This window comes from Lissotriton helveticus, chromosome 11, assembly GCF_964261635.1.
Source record: "Lissotriton helveticus chromosome 11, aLisHel1.1, whole genome shotgun sequence".
In the NCBI taxonomy this organism is placed as follows: Eukaryota; Metazoa; Chordata; class Amphibia; order Caudata; family Salamandridae; genus Lissotriton; species Lissotriton helveticus.
The window spans coordinates 981,711,544-981,731,164 of record NC_136072.1 but is presented as its reverse complement, the minus strand read 5'-3'; the positions used below and the strand labels follow the sequence as shown (position 1 = coordinate 981,731,164).

The window sequence follows — 19,621 nt, the reverse complement described above, 5'->3', positions numbered from 1 at the left end:
ACAAAGCACTTTTTGGCTCAGGGGCTGGGTACCTAAGGCGTAGATTGGCCTTCTATCGCCCAACCCGTTCGCTACGGTCTGAATCTCTTTTCACAGCTGTGGTCCCGCGTGTGAGGAAGGCCCGCACTGGGGGCCGTTCTTTCAGTTGTAAGGCCCCCCAGTTATGGAACACTCTTCCACTGGCGTTACGCAGTACCCCCAATCTGCTTCAGTTTAGGAAGAACTTGAAGACGTGGCTTTTTAATCTTTAGTTTTTGTAGGGTGGGTCCTGCTTTGTCTGTCTTCTGTATTTGCTTTTATTGTTATGTTGTTCTGTATTGAGCTGCATGTGGAAAGCGCCGGGACACTCTTTTAGAGTAGCCGTGCGCTATATAAACCTAGTTTAACATAACATAACATAACATAACATAACATAAACAAGCGTTTGCAGTGCAATAGGTCTCACATTTATGAGAGTTTGAGCTATTGGCGTTTGTTAAATGACAATAGCTTAAATTCTCGCAAATGCAAGACCTATTACATTGCACATATTTTTTTGATTCCAAGCGCCCCATCCTGCACTTGCACGCTAATAGTGGCCACGGCCCTTTCTCAAGATGAGCTGCGTCTAAATAAAGGGGTGCAGCAGCTATTAAAGTGAAAGTGCGGCATTTTACCCAAAAAGCATTTGTTTGAGAAATAAAAGCTTTTTTGGTGAAAACGCCCCAAACAGCGCTTCATTTTTATGGCGGCCACACCCCATTCTTTAGACGCGGCTCATCTAAAGAAAGGGGTGTGGCCTCTACTAATGTGCAAGCGTGGCATGAAGCGCTTGGAAACCAAAACAAAAAAAAGTGAATAAAGAGGAAAAAAAACCATGCAGCTGCGTTCGGCGGTGAAAATAAACTAATGGCACGGGCGCCTCAGTGGCGTGGCGTGCAATACAATAATAATAAAGTGTTAGGAGAGAGCATGTACTGCCTGCAATAGCAGGCAGGTGAAAACAATTTAAACAAAATAGTGCTCGAAGGCTGTAATTAAAGCCTACAGACAGGGGCGGCCTTAGGCATGTGCAAGCTGTGCACCTGCACAGGGCCGCCAAACCCCAGGGGCCGCCACGCCAATAGATATCCTTAATATAATAATCCCCTGAGGTTGGATACATATATGCGTGGTGGCCCCTGGCAGGAATTTGGCGACCTCCGGCTCTGTTCCATTTTCAAACACCCTGACCCCCCCTTGTCACTGGCCTCCGCGCCTGCGTTCCTCCTGGTTCCTGATTGGCATCTTTTTTTCCCTACCCACTGCTGGCCCGCTGGTACAGGTGTATATAACATTGCAAGCAAAATGAATAGAATTCGAGTACATGAATCTGGTTATTCGAAATGAAAGAGAAAGGCGGCTTAGAAGGCTTTCGTAGCGTCACAGGAAGGAGCAATCCTGAACTTTATCACCCAAGGGAAACCTAAAGATGGAGAATCCTCCAGCCAGAGTACTGCTGATGCACTAGGTAAAACAGGCACTGACGACCATAAACAAGAACAAAAAAATGATGATATCCATGAGCAGAATGATACTCGTGGCGGCCCCTGGCAGGGACGTTTCCGGGCAAAGAGGCCACCGATTCTTTCTTTGTGGGGGGGCTGTGGGTCCAGGGCCCATGACATAGCCCTGGCACTGCAGCCGTCTGTGCCAGTCCTCACGTCGTGTGTCACAATATACCCTCCGCCTCCTAAATTCTATCGTTCTGAGACGAATTCGGAAGGGTATTAGCAGCTGCAGGTACTGGTCATCTAACGCCTTTTCTGGACGTTTTATTAAAATACCTTCCTGAGCTCCTGGGTGCTCCGCCCAGTCCTCCTCTTCTGGGGCCGCCTACCTATGCTCCCTGCCCAGGGCCGCCATGAGCCTAGAGCCGCCCCTGCTACAGAATAACAACACATGTAAGAGGGCCAGTATTTATGGGCGATTACAAGATGAGACAAGGCGGTACTAAGGAGTGACTACCAAGCCTATTGACTAATGAAGAACCACAGTTTACAAAGGACAATGACAAAAGCCAATGAAAAATATGGACGGAGAGTGGGGGGAGCTTCAAGTCCATACCTGAATACAGCATGCCTTGCAGAGCAGCACATGCGTTGCCCAGGCTCGACTTAAAACATGACTTGTGTGTAGTGGGCAGGCCTCCACCTCAGAATAAAGAGATAACAAAGCTGCCAAGTCTTGATACCACTACATGCTTCCTTCCTCCACAGACACAAAAAAGTGTATGCACTATTTAATTACAGCTGCACCTAGATCCTCTGGATTTCACGTTTGCCTCATTGAAGACATGCAGCTTGAGGCCCTAATTGTTTTGCTAATTTCTATAACTGCCTTCACTGAAGTGTTGAGCCTCTCCCGAAGTCTCTTTCTTACCTCTCGGGATATCAGCATACAAATAGAGTGCGTCCTGCCTTTTATTAACATTATATATTTTATCTAAAAAAAAAACTCCTGTGTCAGCTTGATTTAAGGTGTGGTCTGTGTATTTATTTCACACAGTGCATTAATTTAACTCCTCAAATAATAAACACAAAGCAATGTGGGTATGCAGTGACAGGAGGAAGTATATGTCCAGTTGGTGAATACCACAATTCATAATCATGACAACTGAGTTCAGACCCAGCTTCCCTGCTTGACCATGCTGTGTCATACTAATTGAATAAGTTATTTCACTGTGACTTGATTTCCTTGATAAACACATCTGAGAGCACCTTCAAATAATTCAAGATGTGTGCTATAAAAAAGCCCCTCTTATATATTCTAGACTATGGGCCTGATTTATAACTCGGCAGACAGGTTACTCTGTCACAATGGTGATGGATATTCGGTCTGCCAAAATATAAATTCCATTACATCCTATGGGATTTATATGTTAGCAGAGTAGACATTTATCACAGTTGTGATGGAGTAATCCGTCTGCTGAGTTCTAAAGCAAGCCCTATATTGTTGCACTATTTATAGTAACATATATAGAAAAATAGAGGGCACATAACAAATTACTTGCCTCTTGGTTGATTCATGACACCTTCATCGAGGTGAGGTGAGGCGGGGTGGGCAGTTCATGAATGTTTTTAAATTCATGTTTAGAAAACATCACTTCTAATCAATGGCACTCTATGCAGTGATATAATCTAATATACAAAAGTGAAACACTTCCAAGTGTTAAAAGAACACCCTTTTGAATTTTTTGCAATCTGCATCATATTTCCAAGGACATTTGTTGTACAATTTACGTGCCACATATTGTGATGACTAGCACTTCTGTCGCTTAGCTCTCCCTTGTAATTTGCTGGCTTGCCCATTTCTAGTATTAATAGCATTTATTTTCTAAGATGCAGGGCAATAATGGCTGTAAATTACCCATCCCCTCTTTATGGGCCCTCACCTGCAGCTCAGACCCATAATTCCATGAGAGGTTAACAGCTGACACTGTGAAGCTGTGACCAATGGTCCTTAACTATTAAGTAGGGAGAAGCAATAATGTTGGTGCTTAAGGTAATTATATTGATTGTCTTTGAGGTTGCTCACAACATTGCTATGTCTTATGGAACATTTGGCTTTGTAATGCTCCCTTGATCTTTAATTTTCCAATACAGGACAGCCCTGATCACAAGATCCACCTGTTTGAAAATAACAGCTACAATGGACGGAAAATGGAGATCGTGGATGACGATGTGCCCAGTCTCTGGGTTCACGGATTCCAGGACCGCGTGGCTAGTATCAAGGCTATCAATGGAACGTAAGGAAATATATAGAATTTGCTGCATTACCAGTCTCATAAATTACTTTAGAATTACATAAATGTTGCCACTGACATTATGGACACATTATTGGGACAGCTTCTTGTATCCCCTTAATATCTAGCACATGCAGCTGCCAGTACACGTCCCATGGCTTCTAAATACTTCAGACTTATTGATGACGCAATGTTTTGCACAGTTCATATGGCCAGGGACTGCCGGAGGACCCCCACCCTTCCGTTAACCAACATAACATTATTAACAGGACATGAGAGGGCTTTCTTTGGAAGGCGGGGGACCTTTCGACCCCCCCGTATTTATTAAAATATGCAAAATAAATCAAAATTGAAATAAACAATATTAACACAATTACACAATTGATATATACAGGTATTCAGATGGCTAACCTTAACATATTTCTAGTACAAGGTATTTCCTATCCAAAACTAACATATCAATTCATATTATACATAGATAATTTTCTGCGTACCTATTTGGGCCTACGGCAAGGTCAATAACTGGTGTTAGATCTTTATCACTAAACCACGCCCTCCTGAAGGAGTGCGCATGCGCAGGAGGGCCCGTTTACCGTGGGGGCACATCCCCTCCCCCCGTTACCCTCCAAACGCCCTATTAAACCACACCCTTCTGTCGAAGGGCGCATGCGCAGAGGGCCCGCTTACCATGAGGGTACTTTGGTCCCCCGGTTACCCCGTACGCTCCATTAACTCCATTAAAGGGGGTCCTTGCATCTCTGTGCCGTTTACTGGCTTCATTGTGCACGTGCGGGGTGGCCAAAGAGCCTAGAGAAAGTGTGACTGTCTCCCCTGCACCCATGTACCCAACAGGCTGTACCTGCCCCTGGAGTTCTATGAGAGACCACTTGTCTCTCCCTTTTGGGCGACCCCATTCGAGAATGACGCCTCCCCCCTAAGGACCTTAAATTAACTGCTCACCAATCATGACCTTACCGCCACAGGCCAGCGTAGTTGCCCAACTATCTGGCCCCCCCTGCCGTCCTACACGGAAAGGTCATGCCCTAACCTTAAATTCTCATACCTAGCCCTCATATGTTTAGTCCCACTATCGGGCCCTACCAACTCCTTGCAAGATCATATCTTCTCCCTATATTCCCTTTCGAAGGCAAGAGAATTCTTTGCAATGGTTTCAACCCCAGAGGTGTACAAACGGACGCCGTCTTTCAAGAAGCACGACTCCCCCCCAGATACACCCCTAGGTTACGGTCTACAATTAGCAAGCCTCACTACTGCTGTTACTAGGTATTTGCTTCCATGGGCACAATATGACCTCACAGACCCGCTTCGCCACTTCGGGAGATCTGAAATGTCCACGCCAGGGTGTACCCCGAGTACGGACATGTCGACCCCCCTTCTACCCAGGCGTCCTGGTGTACCTGTTCATTCAGCCCCCCGCCCACAAATACGTGCTAATTATGCTAGGGCTGACTGATACAGGGCAATTAAACGTGCCGCCATAGGCCACCAAATGGGCTTAATTAGATGGCATTACGCTGCGCCCGATACTACACGGCGCACTTGACGCTGCCACTCAATGTCAGTGCATCCGAAAAGGCTACCTGTCCTTGTATGTCTACCCCCTTACTCCCTTACTATGGAAATCCCCAAACGCGCTGTGTCTACTAATATGGCAACTGGGAGCTTGGGCCCCCGTAAAGGCAGAGTCCAGCTTCCTGACAAGGGGTGCTGAGGTGTTGCATAGGCCTATTATTCCTGAGTTCGGCCAGGCTAGCCAGGCACACCCCTGTGTACTCCCACATCAATATCGTTGTCCCTAAAAATTGGTGACCCATGAATATACTATGACGATCACGGTGGCCCTGCGAGCACAGGCGCATTACTGTAGAAATACAGTTTCCTGATAAGGAACATACTGCCATCCCGCTACATTACTGCGGCCAGCCAAATCTAGGTTTAACACACCAATAAACAATCAACCCAGTGTTGACACCTCCTGAATCCTTGATCGATCGCCCATCACACTTGACGTCATTGCTTGCCATTCCTGTACCTGACGTATGCGTCCCTTTGGCCGTCCACCTGTTGCAGTTGTTGCTGTGTGGAGCACTTCCCAGATATCCGCCATGGACCTAGCCATACATACATGGAAAAGACAAACACAAACGATTAGTGTTTCTGGCTTCCTGACGAAAACTGCAGTACACATGCCCGTATTACATTGCCGTCACATGCTAAGCCTTAGCTAAGATTAGCACCAGACACATTCCCATAAAACTTGCAACTGCAAGTATTTAGCAGAGCATCAGTCTGTGTCACATGCGGAGTATTTGAATTAGTGTTACAGATAGGGTGCCCCATAGCATGACCCTTATTAAAGAATAGACCTGGGGTCCACAGTGAATACAATAGCGCCTTCATGACTCCTTAAGGACGATACACAGTGTGAAGTGCAGTAACAGCGCATTCATTGTTACTAAAATTATGCTGCAGACAAGGACACTTCTAGCCAGGCCCATGCTAACGGTACTCCCGAAGTCCGTCAACACATACGTGTAGAGCGAATGTGTGTGACATGACACCCCATCAAAGCTTACTTGTACCAGCAGATGGTGCCACGGCATTTGACACAGGCCCCCAAATTCTTAAGTACCGCCGCACTGTGCGCAGCGATACCCTTAAAGGTATGACAACATGGCCCGAGGTGTACTGCTTTGACGTCATTCATGTTGGGAGGGTACCTGAGTGACCCTCCCTGCTATTTCTCTTCCCAACACTGTCCCTGAGATTAAGCATCACAGTACCCCAGTGAGGAATCTATTCTTATCACTGCGTCTGGAATAGCATGGAATACATATAGGTGGCGTAGCCCAGTCCTCTGTTAGTAATAGTGCGTCGGCATCCTGTGCATCATAAATGCCTCTAAACTCACACAAAATTTCCTAAGGGTTCATCCTCATCAAGGCAAAATCAGACGTGATGGGTTACCTTGTGCTTGCAGTACATGGGGGCCGATTGAAATCAGGCTTTCAATGTGAGCACCTAGCCTAGAACCCATTCAATTTCCTTCAGACTCCCCACTGAGGAAGCTTAGCATTGCTCCGGTCGCATGCCTCGCGAAACATTGACATTAGGCTTACAGTGACAGTGCTTAGGAAAGCACCAGCCAGACTACTTGGGGATCCCTCCGTATACCGCTGCAAGAGATTCACTGACTTGCCCAACCTCACCTGAGGTCACCTAAGGAAATGCTGATGCTGCAAACGTTTGGTCAAACTCAAAGCATAATCCCAACTGCATATACCTGAAGTGCAGAGTTGAGCATAATAGCACTTTAGTAATACTTAAATAATGCTGAAGCTAAAAACATTTTATATTGGAATACTGTGTCAAAAGGGGAAGAGAGGTCACATGCAGATCACTAGCAAATTGGACAGGTTACGCTGCCCAAAGGCGAGGCCTTAGAATTGCTTAACCTGTATTCCCTTCTGCATTTCACTCTGGTATCGCTCCTGGTTTAATGAACCGCAGGATGTACAATGCCATGTTACTTCTGGCACCCTTCTGAGAAGAAGAGTGGCTCCTCATAAAATTCCAGGAAATAAATCTTCCATATGAAAATCAGCTCTGTTTACATTAGGCCTGTGAATGTCACATTTAAGATTAGAGGTCCTTCACGTTACAGGAAAGGATCAAGAGGATGCAGGCATGTGGCCTCTTTCTAACACAGCCACATTATGGAAAAGTGCTTATCGACAACTGTGCTAAATCTCATATGAACCCAGCTTCTGGTACTTATTGTGATGTAACGGCTTACTACCTGAAGATATACATCCCCTTGAATTCCTTACTAGGCCCACCACTGTGTTATTTTGCCTTTGCATGAAATATTATCATCCCTTACTGGCTTTCTGCTGCAGTAACAACTCAAACGTTAAGAAGGTGCAGCGACAGTAAAGGACCAAAACTTGGGTCTAGCCTAATGTGCCGCCCACTTGTAGTTTTCTGTCATTACCCCAAGATATACATTACAAGTATCATACCTGTAAGTCAGGACTATTGGCTTTGTCAGTGACTGTTTGCTGCCTAAAATAAGTAATTACCCACTCTTTCCTTAGTCCTGAATATACATTAAAAAGGATACAGTATGCTCTTAGGTGGCAGAGTCTCCATTAAACTCTGCCCGCATGGTCTTGATTTTAACTCCTTACATGGTGAATATAAAATTGTGTATTTTCCTATGTGCGGGCAGTTTCACCTGGACTTGTAGAGCTTCACAGTGTATATGTACTGTTAATATTATTTTTAAAAATTTCACACTTACCAAATTGTAAAACTTTGCAGCTATGAGGACACCTTTTGAGCAAGAGGGAAACAGGCACCTCTTGGTTGGTTATTTTGGTATGGCAGCACTACGGTCTCACTCAGTCACCTGCATCTCAAAGATGATTTTATCTTATTATTGCATATTTATATCGCGCAAAATCGACCCGAAGGTATTGGAGCGCTTTACATGAGACCCATATCTACATTACAGATTCAGGCACAGGGAAAGTAAGTGATTTGCCCAGCATCACAGGATGTGGACGTGACCCCGAAGTTTGAGCTTGGCTTCCAGCACCAAAGTCGGCAGTCTAGCCGACGGACCACATCCTCCCCCCCTTGCACGGTTTTCATTATACACAAGAACTCAAAGACAGTTTATGAAGTGTGCCCTCTAATTGGTGTGCTTCTGCTTGCTGGCGGCAGGGAGCCAAAGAGGTGGGAACTGGGTTACAAGAAAAAACCCTGCCGACTGCCCATTATCCTGTCTACACAATTCACAGCAATTTTTTGATCAGCAGCACATTGAAACTGTGTGCAAACTGCATCCATCTTTAGAATGGGCTGTTCAACGTTTGCCAAATTTACTAGCCTGAAGTGTAAGCATTCCTCATCAAAACAGGGAAAAGTTACACTATTTGATTAAAAGAAATGTAACTGTCACCACTAGAGCAAATGGTCGCTAAACCCGGCATACCAGAGATGGGAAAGGCGGGGCCGACATCGGCATTTAGCTATAAACAACTGCCTGGGAATATAGGTGCAGGCAGTGCAACAGTGCGAATCCATGAAAAACAGAGCGAGCGGAGGCTGAATGTGAATAGGTGCAAGGCTGTTACTACTGGAAACTAGAGTAAGTGTGATCATTAAAAGCAATACTCTCGGACTTCATAACAACTTCTACACGACTTCTGTAGCGTTCACCCTCTGTATAAGGCTCCTGGGGTGTGCCCCTCCACGCACCTCCACCTAGTAACAGTTATAATAATAATATTATTCTCATACCATGTTCCTTCTTAGATTTAGTTTAGTAGCTACGGTTAAACAGCGCCCCCCCTTCCTGACTGCGTTTTAAACAGAGTATATCACCTGCGTCGAATACACTGGGTCACCGTAAATCATTAATTCCCTGCTCCTCGACCGATATGGGGACACCGCCACCCACACCGACCCCCGTGCATTGCAAGCATGCCAAAATAGATTCATTGTGGAGAAAACAACAAGAAGAAACCTGGGAAAAAATTTGTTGCCAGAGAAGAAGCCAAAATTGCTAGCAAGCTTCATGCGAGCAATGAATACAATGTGCAAGCAGGTACTAGTGAGGTGACGGTGGTCCCAGTTTAACCTGATTCCATCCACTGCCTATAATGTCACAGTCAACAGATGGTGAAATCTTGGTAAAACACAATGCGCCAACGCACAACACAGTCGCCTAATTGTCAACCAGCTGATCTACAACAGAGCGCTCCCCTAAGCCAGAACAGCTAATTAGCCCCCTTACTTAGCTTTTGTTATCACAATTGCGGCTGCGTGCGGGGGTGGCCTCATGAGCCGCGATCCGTCCCGTGATCCGGAGCTCTCCCTGGCACAAACAGGTTCCTACTCGCCGCCCTGTTCGCCACGCCGGTCATGTCTTCTCCCTCCGCCGATTGCGAGTACTTTTCCGCCAACAACACCGCACCTCCGGCTTGATCCTTCAAACTCGTTACCGATTCAGCTGCTCCCCCGAAGACCGGCACAGCTGGTCCCTCGCTCTTTTGCCTCCGTCAGTCCCGGCCCAGAGAGCGCCCGCAGTGAAGATTGCCCGTTCCGTAGTACCTGCAAGGGCGAAAAAGAAAATTATTTACAGCCTCCTAGAGGCTGGAAAGGGCAGGCCGTGGCGCGCAGGAGTCAAAGAGGCCGACTGAGTCGAGCCTGAGTCATGTCTTCTCCTGTCAGATACCTTCTGACAGTGATGAGTTTTTGGATACCGAGGCAGTAGCCTCATTACTCCATATTCATTTAGAATTTTGTAGTCGCTGTTTAGGTTGTCTTATTGGTGTGTGACGCTTTGTCACAGTTGAGGTTGTATCACATGGTCAGCTCAGTGATGGGCCGCTGGTAGCGGTCAGTAGAGTTTGCAGATATGTCAGCATGTTTCCTCAGAGAGTCTCGTCTTTGTCCGTCTAGAACCTTCTGTTAGTCTTGAGGTTTGGGTGCCTGCCGCGGCGATTATGCCATCAGGCAGTGAGCGGGTTTTAGTTGCTTGCCGAGGCTATTATGCCATCAGGGCAGCGGTGAGTTATGTGTATCTGCCGGCGTTTGCCTTCAGGCAGTGATGAGTTTTTGGATGCTGCGTTGCTGTTTCAGTTTCGCAAGGTTAGCGCTTCAATGGGACGCGGGTAGCGGTCAAATGGGTTTGTAGAGATATCTCCAAGTTTCCTGATCAGTGGGTTTTCTTTTTGTTCCAGTCCATTGTAGAATTTCCTGTTGAGTTTGAGGAGATGATCGTCCAACATCTCAATGCCCAAGGCTCTGTGGAGGTCTGCTGTTCGTGTGAACATAGGTGCACCTGCTGCAATCCGTAAGGCCTTGTTCTGTAGTCTCTGTAGGCCTTCCCGAAGCTGCGGGCGGCAGCCACTCCAAACTGGTGAAGCGTATGTCATAGTTGGTCGAATTATTGCAGTGACTACCCGCACCTTGCTCTGCATGGGCATCGACTTAGTCTTCAGGAGTGGGTATAATGCAGCCAGTTTGGATGCTGCTTTCTGGCAGGTCTTCTCTATGTGGTTTCTCCAGCTGAGTTTAGAGTCCAGAGTCACCCCCAGGTAGGAGCTGCTGTTTTCCCATTTGACCTCGTCCCCATTGAGGAGGATCTGTGGGTGTTTCCTGTTCTGCTTCCTGGTAAATAATGTTGCAGTGGTTTGCCTGTGTTCAAGGTGATCTGCCAGTCGCTGTACCATTCAGAGAGTCTGCAGAGCGATGTCTCCAGGTTCTTAGCCTCTTCTTTGTCGCTGAAGGATTGAGAGATGACTGCAACATCATCTGCGTAAAGGGCAAGATCAGTCTTCTTTAGGTCCGTGGGGATGTCGTTTGTGAATATGTTGAAGAGGAATGGTCCTAGGATTGATCCCTGAGGCACTCCAGCAAGAATTGGGCGTGGCGATGAGCATTCTTCTTGCACTGCCACGTGAAAGGTCCGTTTTGTCAGGTAGCTGGACAGTAGCTTGACCAGGTAGCTGGGAAACTGGAGCTTGATAAGTTTGTAAAGCAGTCCCTCGTGCCATACTCGGTCAAATGCTTTGGCTACATCCAGAAAGACTACTCCGGTGCACTTGTTGATGTTGAATCCATGGCTGATGATGTCCACAACTCTGAGGAGTTGGTGATTGGTTGAGTGATCTTTCCGGAACCCAAACTGTTCTTTAGCAAGGAGGTTGTTGCTTGTCGCAAAGTCCACGAGACGGGCGAGGATAACTTTTTCAAAGAGTTTTGATAGGCCAGATAGCAGACTTATGGGGCGGTAGTTTGCAGGATCTCGCAGTGGTTTCCCAGCCTTGGGGAATACGACGGCTCTTGCTTCTTTCCAGGCGTTTGGGAAATACTGGCGCTGCATGCATGCGTTAAATATCTCAGCAAGGTGATCCACTGCAGTATCTGGGAGCATCTTGATGGCTTGGTTGGCTATTCTGTCCTTCCCTGGTGCCTTGCCGTTTTTTAGTGTTTTTGCCAGGGCCAGTAATTCGCCCATTGAGCATTCTTCAATGTGTGCAGTTTCTGTTTCTGGTGGGTGCTCCCGGTGATGCCTGGCGACCTCTTGCTCGACTTCTGTTGCCAGTTTGCTTGCCTGGTTGGGCCTGAAGGATGCCTCCAGCGTGTCAGCGAAGACCTCAGCCTTATCCCTGTTGCTGCATGCCAGATGAGTCCTCCCTTGTATCGGTGGGTTTGGTTCCTTCTTCCCAGTCAGGCGGCGGGTCATTCTCCAGAGAGAGTTGTCTGAGTCCTTTAGGTTAGCTGTAGCTGCTTCCCATTTTTCGCCTCTGTGCTGGCTTATTTGCATCTTCAGCTGTCTTGTCAGTTCATTATACTTCTTCAGCAGGTCGGGGGTGCGGTTCCTTTGCCACTCTCTGCGGGCTCTGTTCTTGTCAGCTATTGACTGCTTGATGCCCTTCGGGAGATCGTAGATAGAGCATCGTTGTAGTTTCTGCTCTGGAATGCTGCGCTCAATAGCTGTGTGGATTGAAGCTGTGAAGTGGTGTATCGCCTGGTCAATGTCTTCAGTGCTTCGCAGGGGACCAGGGACCAGTGTCTCCTCCAGGCATCTCTTGTATAGGCACCAGTCCGCCTTCTTGAAGTTGTGCCTGATGCCCTACTGCTGGTCTTCAAGTACGTCTCCAACTGTGATCAACACTGGGTTGTGGTCGGATGTCAGCGCTGTTAGGGTTTCAAGCTCCATAGACTGGGAGAGATTCTTCAGGACCACAATGTCCAGAACATCCGTTTTATGCAGTGCAGAGCCTGGATAGTGTGTTGGTTGAGTCGGGCCGGCCACTACAAAGTCCTCCTTCTTTGAGTGGGCAAGTAGGGCGTGTCCTTTGCTGTTTCCCGTCCGAGAGTTCCAGCATTTGTGCTTGGCATTAAGGTTGCCTCCAATTAGTGTTGGGATGCTGGGGTCCAATAAAGCATCCAGGTCCTTTGGGCTTAGCTTGCCTGGGGGTGAGTAGGCGGCGATCACCCGCAGCGGGCCTGCAGATGTCTGGATCTGTATGCCAGTTGCTTCAATGCTCCCAACTGGTGGTAGAGAGATCTCGTGGTGCTTCACTTTTGTGCTGACGATCACCGCTGTTCCTCCGCCCTTGGCTCCAGTGGTGCGATCTGTGCGGTATACCCTGTGGTTTGCTATGTTGAGCTTCTGGCTTCCTTGGAGGTGGGTCTCGGAGATAAGCGCTATACCCATGTCCATGGTTTCCATCAGGTGCAGGAGTTCTGCAGTTTTCTTCTGAATGCCATTAGCATTCCACATCACGAAGAGGGAGTTTCTTTTAGATTTTGCTGCCATTGCTGGTGTTTTCTTCGCCCAGGAAAAGTCCGGCGATAAGATTCGCCACCATTGTCACCACCGGGTGGATGTTCATGTCTGCAAATGTTTTTGCAATCTTCGCAATGAGTTCCTGCCAGTTGATAGCTGAGCCTATTTCACAGGATGGTCCCGGTGCGGTTGTTGGAGGTGGGCTGGTTGAGCCTGTTCCACAGGATGGTCCCGGTGCGGTTCTTGGAGGTGAGCTGACTTGTTTCGGTTCCGTGACGTCCGCGTATGTCCTTCCATCCACGTGTGCATCTCTACTGTTGTCGGTTGTATTGGGGGTTGGGATCCTGTGTTCCAATGCAGGTCTGCGGTTGTAGGTCTTCCTTTGATGCTGGTCTGTTGCTGATGATTGTTGGGAAGACCTTTGTGGTTGTGGGGGTGGCTTGCGGTGTTCAACCTTCTTTGCATTCTGTAGGTAGGGACAGCCGCGATAGCTCGCTGGGTGGGGTCCTGCGCAGTTGGCACACTTTGCTGGTTCGGTTTCCCGGTTCCTTGTGCATTGGGTAGAGGTGTGTTTGCCTCCACAGCGTACACACTTTGGCTTCTGTTGGCAGAAAGCAGAGGTGTGCCCCAGGCGCTGGCAGTTGTAGCACATGACTGGTCCTCGTTTCCCTCTAGGTGCTTCTGTGGTTACGATGCAGCCGCAGAGCCGTGTGACTGCTGAGAGGTCTGCTGGTTTCCCGTCGTGGCTTGCTGACAGGGTTACGACAAAGAGGGGAAATTTCTTGCTCTTGTCTGCTGGAGAGGCAATCTGTGCGATATTTTTGACCGGAAGCCCGCGTTCAGCTAAGTCCCCAGTGATGTGCTCAAGTGATGCATTTGCTGGGAGCCCCCGTATTACAAAGCGCTGGGCTTTTGCAGTGGTCATTGGAAAGGTGTAATACTCCATTTTCTGGTCGGTAAGTATGCTGGTCACGCTCCTGTAGTCGTCTGGGGTGGTGAGCATAATCTTGGCGTGGTCTTGCCTGGGCTTGATCGTGTAGGGGGAGTTGCAGTGTTCATCCAGCATCTCCACGAGGTCCTTGTGAGTGGCTAGGTTCTTCAGGATGATGGGGGGGATCCTTAGTCGCTTGGTGGGACCTGAGGAGGTCTCGGGTTCAGGAGCGGTGTTGTCTTGAGGGTGGGCGTCACCGTCCTGGGTATCTTGGAGAGCCAGGTAGCGGTTTGAGGTTGGTATTGCGCTGCTTGCGGGGGGAGGGCGGGCAAGCTTTGTTGCTTTCTCTGGTGAGTCTGGGCACGTTTCGCGCCCCCTCTTCATTTTAATCTGCCATTCCCTGTCGCCTTCGGCGGCGGTGCTGGGTTGAGCCATGGCGTCTGCCTCCGTGGTCATTTAATGCAGCTGGATGGGGTGGGGGGGGTTAAGGGGTTTGGGCTCTTCTCCTTCCCCTCTTTGGCGCACAGCCTGGCCCCGGTCAAGCCAGGGAGACGCAGGCCCAGCACCTTAGAGGAGCGGGAGAGAGGGCAGAGCGGGCCGGGCCGAGTGTCGGTGTGCAGGATAAATCAAGATAAATCAAGCAAATCAATCAGGCAGCGGAAAAGATTCAACAAGCAGAGCGCAGGTGAGCAATTGGAATCTGAAAAGTAAATTCAAACAGGCAGCGGAAGTGATTCAACAAGCAGAGCGCAGGTGAGCAATTGGAATCTGAAAAGTAAAATCAATCTGGCAGTGGAAATGGTTCAATGAGCAGAGCGCCGCAATTACAAGGTGCAAACTGTTATTAAAATCACGTTGTAGAAATGAATTGGACACTGTGCAGCAATGCCAAAGCAATCAGGGCACAGGAACAAGCTAAGGAATTTAGTCAGTCAGGCAGAATTCAGCAAGTCAAATTGCAATCAGTAGCAGCAAAAATAACAATCAACAAGCACTAAGCAGAGCAAAGCTCCGACCGAAATTCCGACTCCCGCGCTGCACGGCCTTTTAAACCCCTCGCAGGCCAAGCCGGATTTAACCGGCCTGGCCTTTGTTTCCCCTGTGGCCCGGAAGTGACTCAATCACTTCCGTGTCACCAGGGAACCCGGGGGCGAGTGGGGGCTGGTGCGCCCTGCCATACGTGCGGCAGGGCCGGCGTCGGCCCCGCCTTTCCATTTGCACTGTTTCTAGGAGTGGGAGGTTGTTGTAATGATGCTCCTTTTGAAAGGTAGCTGTGGTTATGAAAGTTTGCTAAACTATGAAATGTGCTCGAAACGTCACACCCACAGCCCGATAGACAAATGAATGACAATCTTCACTTTGAGTGGCAGAGATATTTTTAATTGGCACTGTCAATTTGTTAGATCACAATTTTGTTTTTCTCCATCAAAAAAGCCCGTCACTTTGTGTAACGTATGGCAACGTATGGTTCGCAGTGGTGCACAACTTTGAATTCATCTTATTGTGTGAGGTCATGGAATTATTGTATTACGTGAAACTGAAAGTATTTGAGTGTAGTAATATACGCTTGAGATTGCAGAGAAAATTATTTCTCCACATGGAAATATGTATCGAACTGGGAAAAAGAGCGGACATAATGTGTACTATTGCACATATTCCATAGCACTACACCTAATGTTTGCTATTGGTCAGTTTGCTAGAGTCCGACTAGTAAAATAAGAACTTTTTGAAAATGTCCAATTTGTTTGTAGATTTCCGCAATCACCCCTTTGGATATTGCAAACTGAGAAAGAAAGGTAAATGTTTGTGAGAGCTAGGAATACATTTTATGATGCATATATTCACTACTTGTTGTTAAGAATCGGGACGTCGGTGTCTGTGTTGAGAGCGCACACACCTTACCAGGGCCGGACTGGGAACCGAAACCGGCCCTGGCAAAGTGCTCGGCCGGCCCCCCCTCCCCCGGGGGGGTTGGGGGGCGCGACCGCGCTCTTTGCTAGGGCCGGTTTTCGGCCGATTTTGTTACAGTGCCGTTTTTGCAGCTATGCTGCAAAAATCGACCCTGTAACAAAACCGGCCCCCTGGGGCCCAAAACCGGCCCCCACCCTCGCGGCCGACCGGGGGATTGCCCGGTACCTGCAACGGCCAGTCCGGGCCTGCACCTTACATGCGCTGTATGTCAAAAGCGAGCCATGATGTTGTCTGGCCAGAGTCGTGATGATGCAACGCACGCACACACACACACACACACTTTGCCTCAGTGAATACCACACGACAAAATTAACACAGTGGCATGAAGGCTGACAGGGTGAGTGACACTTCATATCGAGGCTAAAAGAGCCTTCACAAATATAATTTGATGAAATGTACTTGTGAATTGTGTGGGTGAACAAAAAATGTTTTTTTTGCTTTGAAAGTGTTTAGTTCTTTTGCATTATCAGGCTAAGCGTCGGTATTAGCTCAGAACACCACGCCATGGTATTTTATTCGTGTAACAGTCAGCACCACGTTTTCCAACTTCAATGCATGTTCGATCCTATTGCATTTTTGGGAGTTTCCATATGGTTATTTTCTTTCAGTTTCCAAGGCCCGCAGAATGACCCCAGTGCAGCGCTTCAAAGAGTATAGGAATCTCATGCCTTGGTTCAAAATAGTTACCTGTGGGAATAATACGCCTCGGGGCCTAAAGGTCACGTGCCACCTAAAGGGGAACTCCTGCAGCACACAGTGTTCTGTTAGGTCGTGATTCGCAAGCGTATTTGAGCACCTACTTGTAAACAAGATGCACAAAAAAGAGATTTGTGAGTCTAAATTCCACACATTAGTTCACACAGTTAGAATAGTGCACTTACGATGATGGAACAGCTGCTAATATGGCGGATTTTCTACTGCCATAAGTCTAGAGCTAGAGCATGGGAATGAATGGGTTATGGGGAGAGGGTGGTCATGCAACATGGATGGAAAACCCACTGGCTCTTAGGTTTGTAGGTATTCCCTGGCAGACGTGTGGTGATTCATACCATTGAAACATAAATAGAATCGGTCCTATACATTTGGAGTGGCTGTGTTACCAGTTTGAGAATGGGTAGAGAGCGACCCCATATTTCATAGGGCTGTGGGAGGAGGGGTTTTCTCCGGAGGGTAACATTTCCACTCTGGAGGAAGGTAAAGAAAATAGTTAAATGGGCGTTTGCAAGTTTTCGTCTAGATTTAATCATGCAGACTTTCCAAAATGAGGAAGTCAGCACGAGTAAATATCGACCAGTGGGAGCACTCTTAAATCCATGACTGAATGAAAACCAAAACAAGCATTTGCCCGCACAACAAGCACTTCCCGAAAGAATGAGTGTAATACTTGCTGTCAACATTTAATGCTCAGTTGTTACTGAAATCTCTGCTCATTTGTGCTTTTTCAACTTTGAACTTTGATCTACTAGCTGCAGTACTTCATTTAGGTTGAAGGTTGCAGGTAGGGCCACTGTCACGTATTTTTGGGGACCAGCAGTCACTTTTACTACTCAATCAATCAGTCAATTTGGATTTATCGAGCGCAGCTTATCACCCGGGGGTATCCAGGCGCTGAGGATGAGCCATTAGTTGAACAACCAGGTCTAAGACTTTGACCAAGAGAAAGAGATAGAAAACGCAAAAAGGGGAAAGAGGGAGGAAGAGAAAGACGGAAAAACTGTGACAGAATAAGCAGGGAAGAAAAAGAACCCTGCAAAAGTGAGATAAAGCGGTAGCGAGTGAGTGGCGAAAGAGGTATTACTTCGAATAAAGACTACGCAGCCTATGCATTTGGTAACTCTGTGCTGGCAACAGGCTTCTAAGACATCTTGAGGCACGTGCACTTATTATTTTAGACGTGAATCCCTGATAAGCTGTATGAGGTACACACATATCTACACGGGCAACAATCATATAACGTGTTTTTTTCACAAAGCTTTTTTCTTGAGCAAGTATACCTTAATTCTGTAAATAAAAATAAAGGGCCTCATTTATATTTTGGCGGGCAGTATATACCTCAGTCGCACTTCTGAAGCTCCCGACCGCCGAATTCATAACTGAGCGCCAAGCTGGCGGTAATTTATAAAGCATTGGCAGAAACCACCATCACAGTGGTTCTTGTCAATGCAGTCTGCTGTTTAGTGCAGGGCTGCATCAGCAAAACGGAATTTACTGTTTGAAAATAAAAAAACCTAATGGTCCCTTCGCCATGTCCTATGGCCGAGGGAGCATTATTTGGTTTTAACTGTCCCGCTGGTGGTGATGGATAGTAACAAAAATGGCTACATGTCCGTCCATCCTGATTGAGCAGGTGGACATGTAGCCATTTATCCAATGGCTCTCACTCTGTTGGGCTGTTGGAGAGATTTGGCTATGGCGATAACGAAGTAGTCATCGCTTTAGTCAAACCGTAGGTCCCCCGCATTTAAGTCGAGTGGGCGGACCTTCATGTTGGCGGTGTGTATACTTCGTTGCATTGTGATGGAGTATAGACACCACCAACATATAAATCAGACCCTAGGTCACACTTAAGTCAACAGCAAGATATAACTACACCAGTATAACAACTTTGCAATAGTTCACAGGATATCTCCGGCATTTTTGTTGTCATTTGCTGTATTGTGAAATATCTTCAGAAATGGGTGAGAATGATAAACAAATTCTTTTGTAGATATTTACAATGTTATGCAATTGTAAATTGTTTATAGAGCATGGTCATTTCCCATGTCAGCTTCTCAGTCAAACTTCAATTTTCCTTTGTTGATATGACTTCTCACCTTTTTTTCAGGTGGGTAGGTTATGAATATCCTGGATACAGGGGTCGGCAGTACGTATTTGAAAAAGGTGAATACCGTCACTGGAACGAGTGGGGTGCCAACCAGCCCCATATTCAGTCAATGCGGCGCATCCGGGATATGCAGTGGCATAAGCGTGGCTGCTTTTCTTCTGCTTCTTCTCGCTCTGACCCAGACCCTGCTCCCGCCCCGGCTCCAGCTCCTGCTCCCGCCCCTGCCCCCACCCCAATCAGTGCCAGCAGCTGAAGGAAAGCCAAACATGGTGAGCCGGGGCCGCCATGTCCTATTGGAAAACATACAAAGAAGAGAAAGATGACATGATCTTGCAACAGAAAAACAACATGTTTATGTGTTTCAGTCACAGACCTCATAAATAAATCTCTGAACCAGAAAATTATTTGTCTTTAATCATTTTTTGCCAAGGCAAACTTAATACACAAGTCTGGACTACATCAATTCAATCAGAGTTCCCCCATTTAATAATAGCAGATGAATTTGTCTGGTAATCGTTTCATTTTATATTTGATGCTATTAAGTGCATCTTATGACTTTCAATTTAAGGAAACTAGGGTAGTGCACATATGCTAAATTCTCATTAGAATGTTAAATGGTGCATTACAAACTAAACACATACCTGTAGATCACAACTTCAAAATATATTTTAGTAAAATGCACACAAAACTTGCCTATAACAAATGTCAGTCCTTTGAAGTTCGATTAGATACATATAACAAGACAAGTCAAGAAAAGTTGATTAAATGCACAATAATTAAAAAATGTCATATTCAACAAGT

General features: G+C 47.1%; 1 protein-coding gene across 2 annotated transcripts in view; it reads left to right on the top strand.

Annotated features, from left to right (window-relative positions):
- CRYBB3 (crystallin beta B3) overlaps positions 1 to 19,213 on the top strand; it is a 122,030-nt gene extending 102,817 nt beyond the window's left edge. For both annotated transcript variants that reach the window (XM_078666078.1, XM_078666077.1), the window contains exons 5-6: positions 3,624 to 3,766; positions 18,821 to 19,213. In XM_078666078.1, coding sequence (XP_078522204.1) covers positions 3,624 to 3,766; positions 18,821 to 19,073 — 396 coding nt within the window. In that variant the 3' untranslated portion in view covers positions 19,074 to 19,213. The remainder of the gene's footprint in view (positions 1 to 3,623; positions 3,767 to 18,820) is intronic.
- The last annotated feature ends 408 nt before the right edge of the window (positions 19,214 to 19,621 follow it).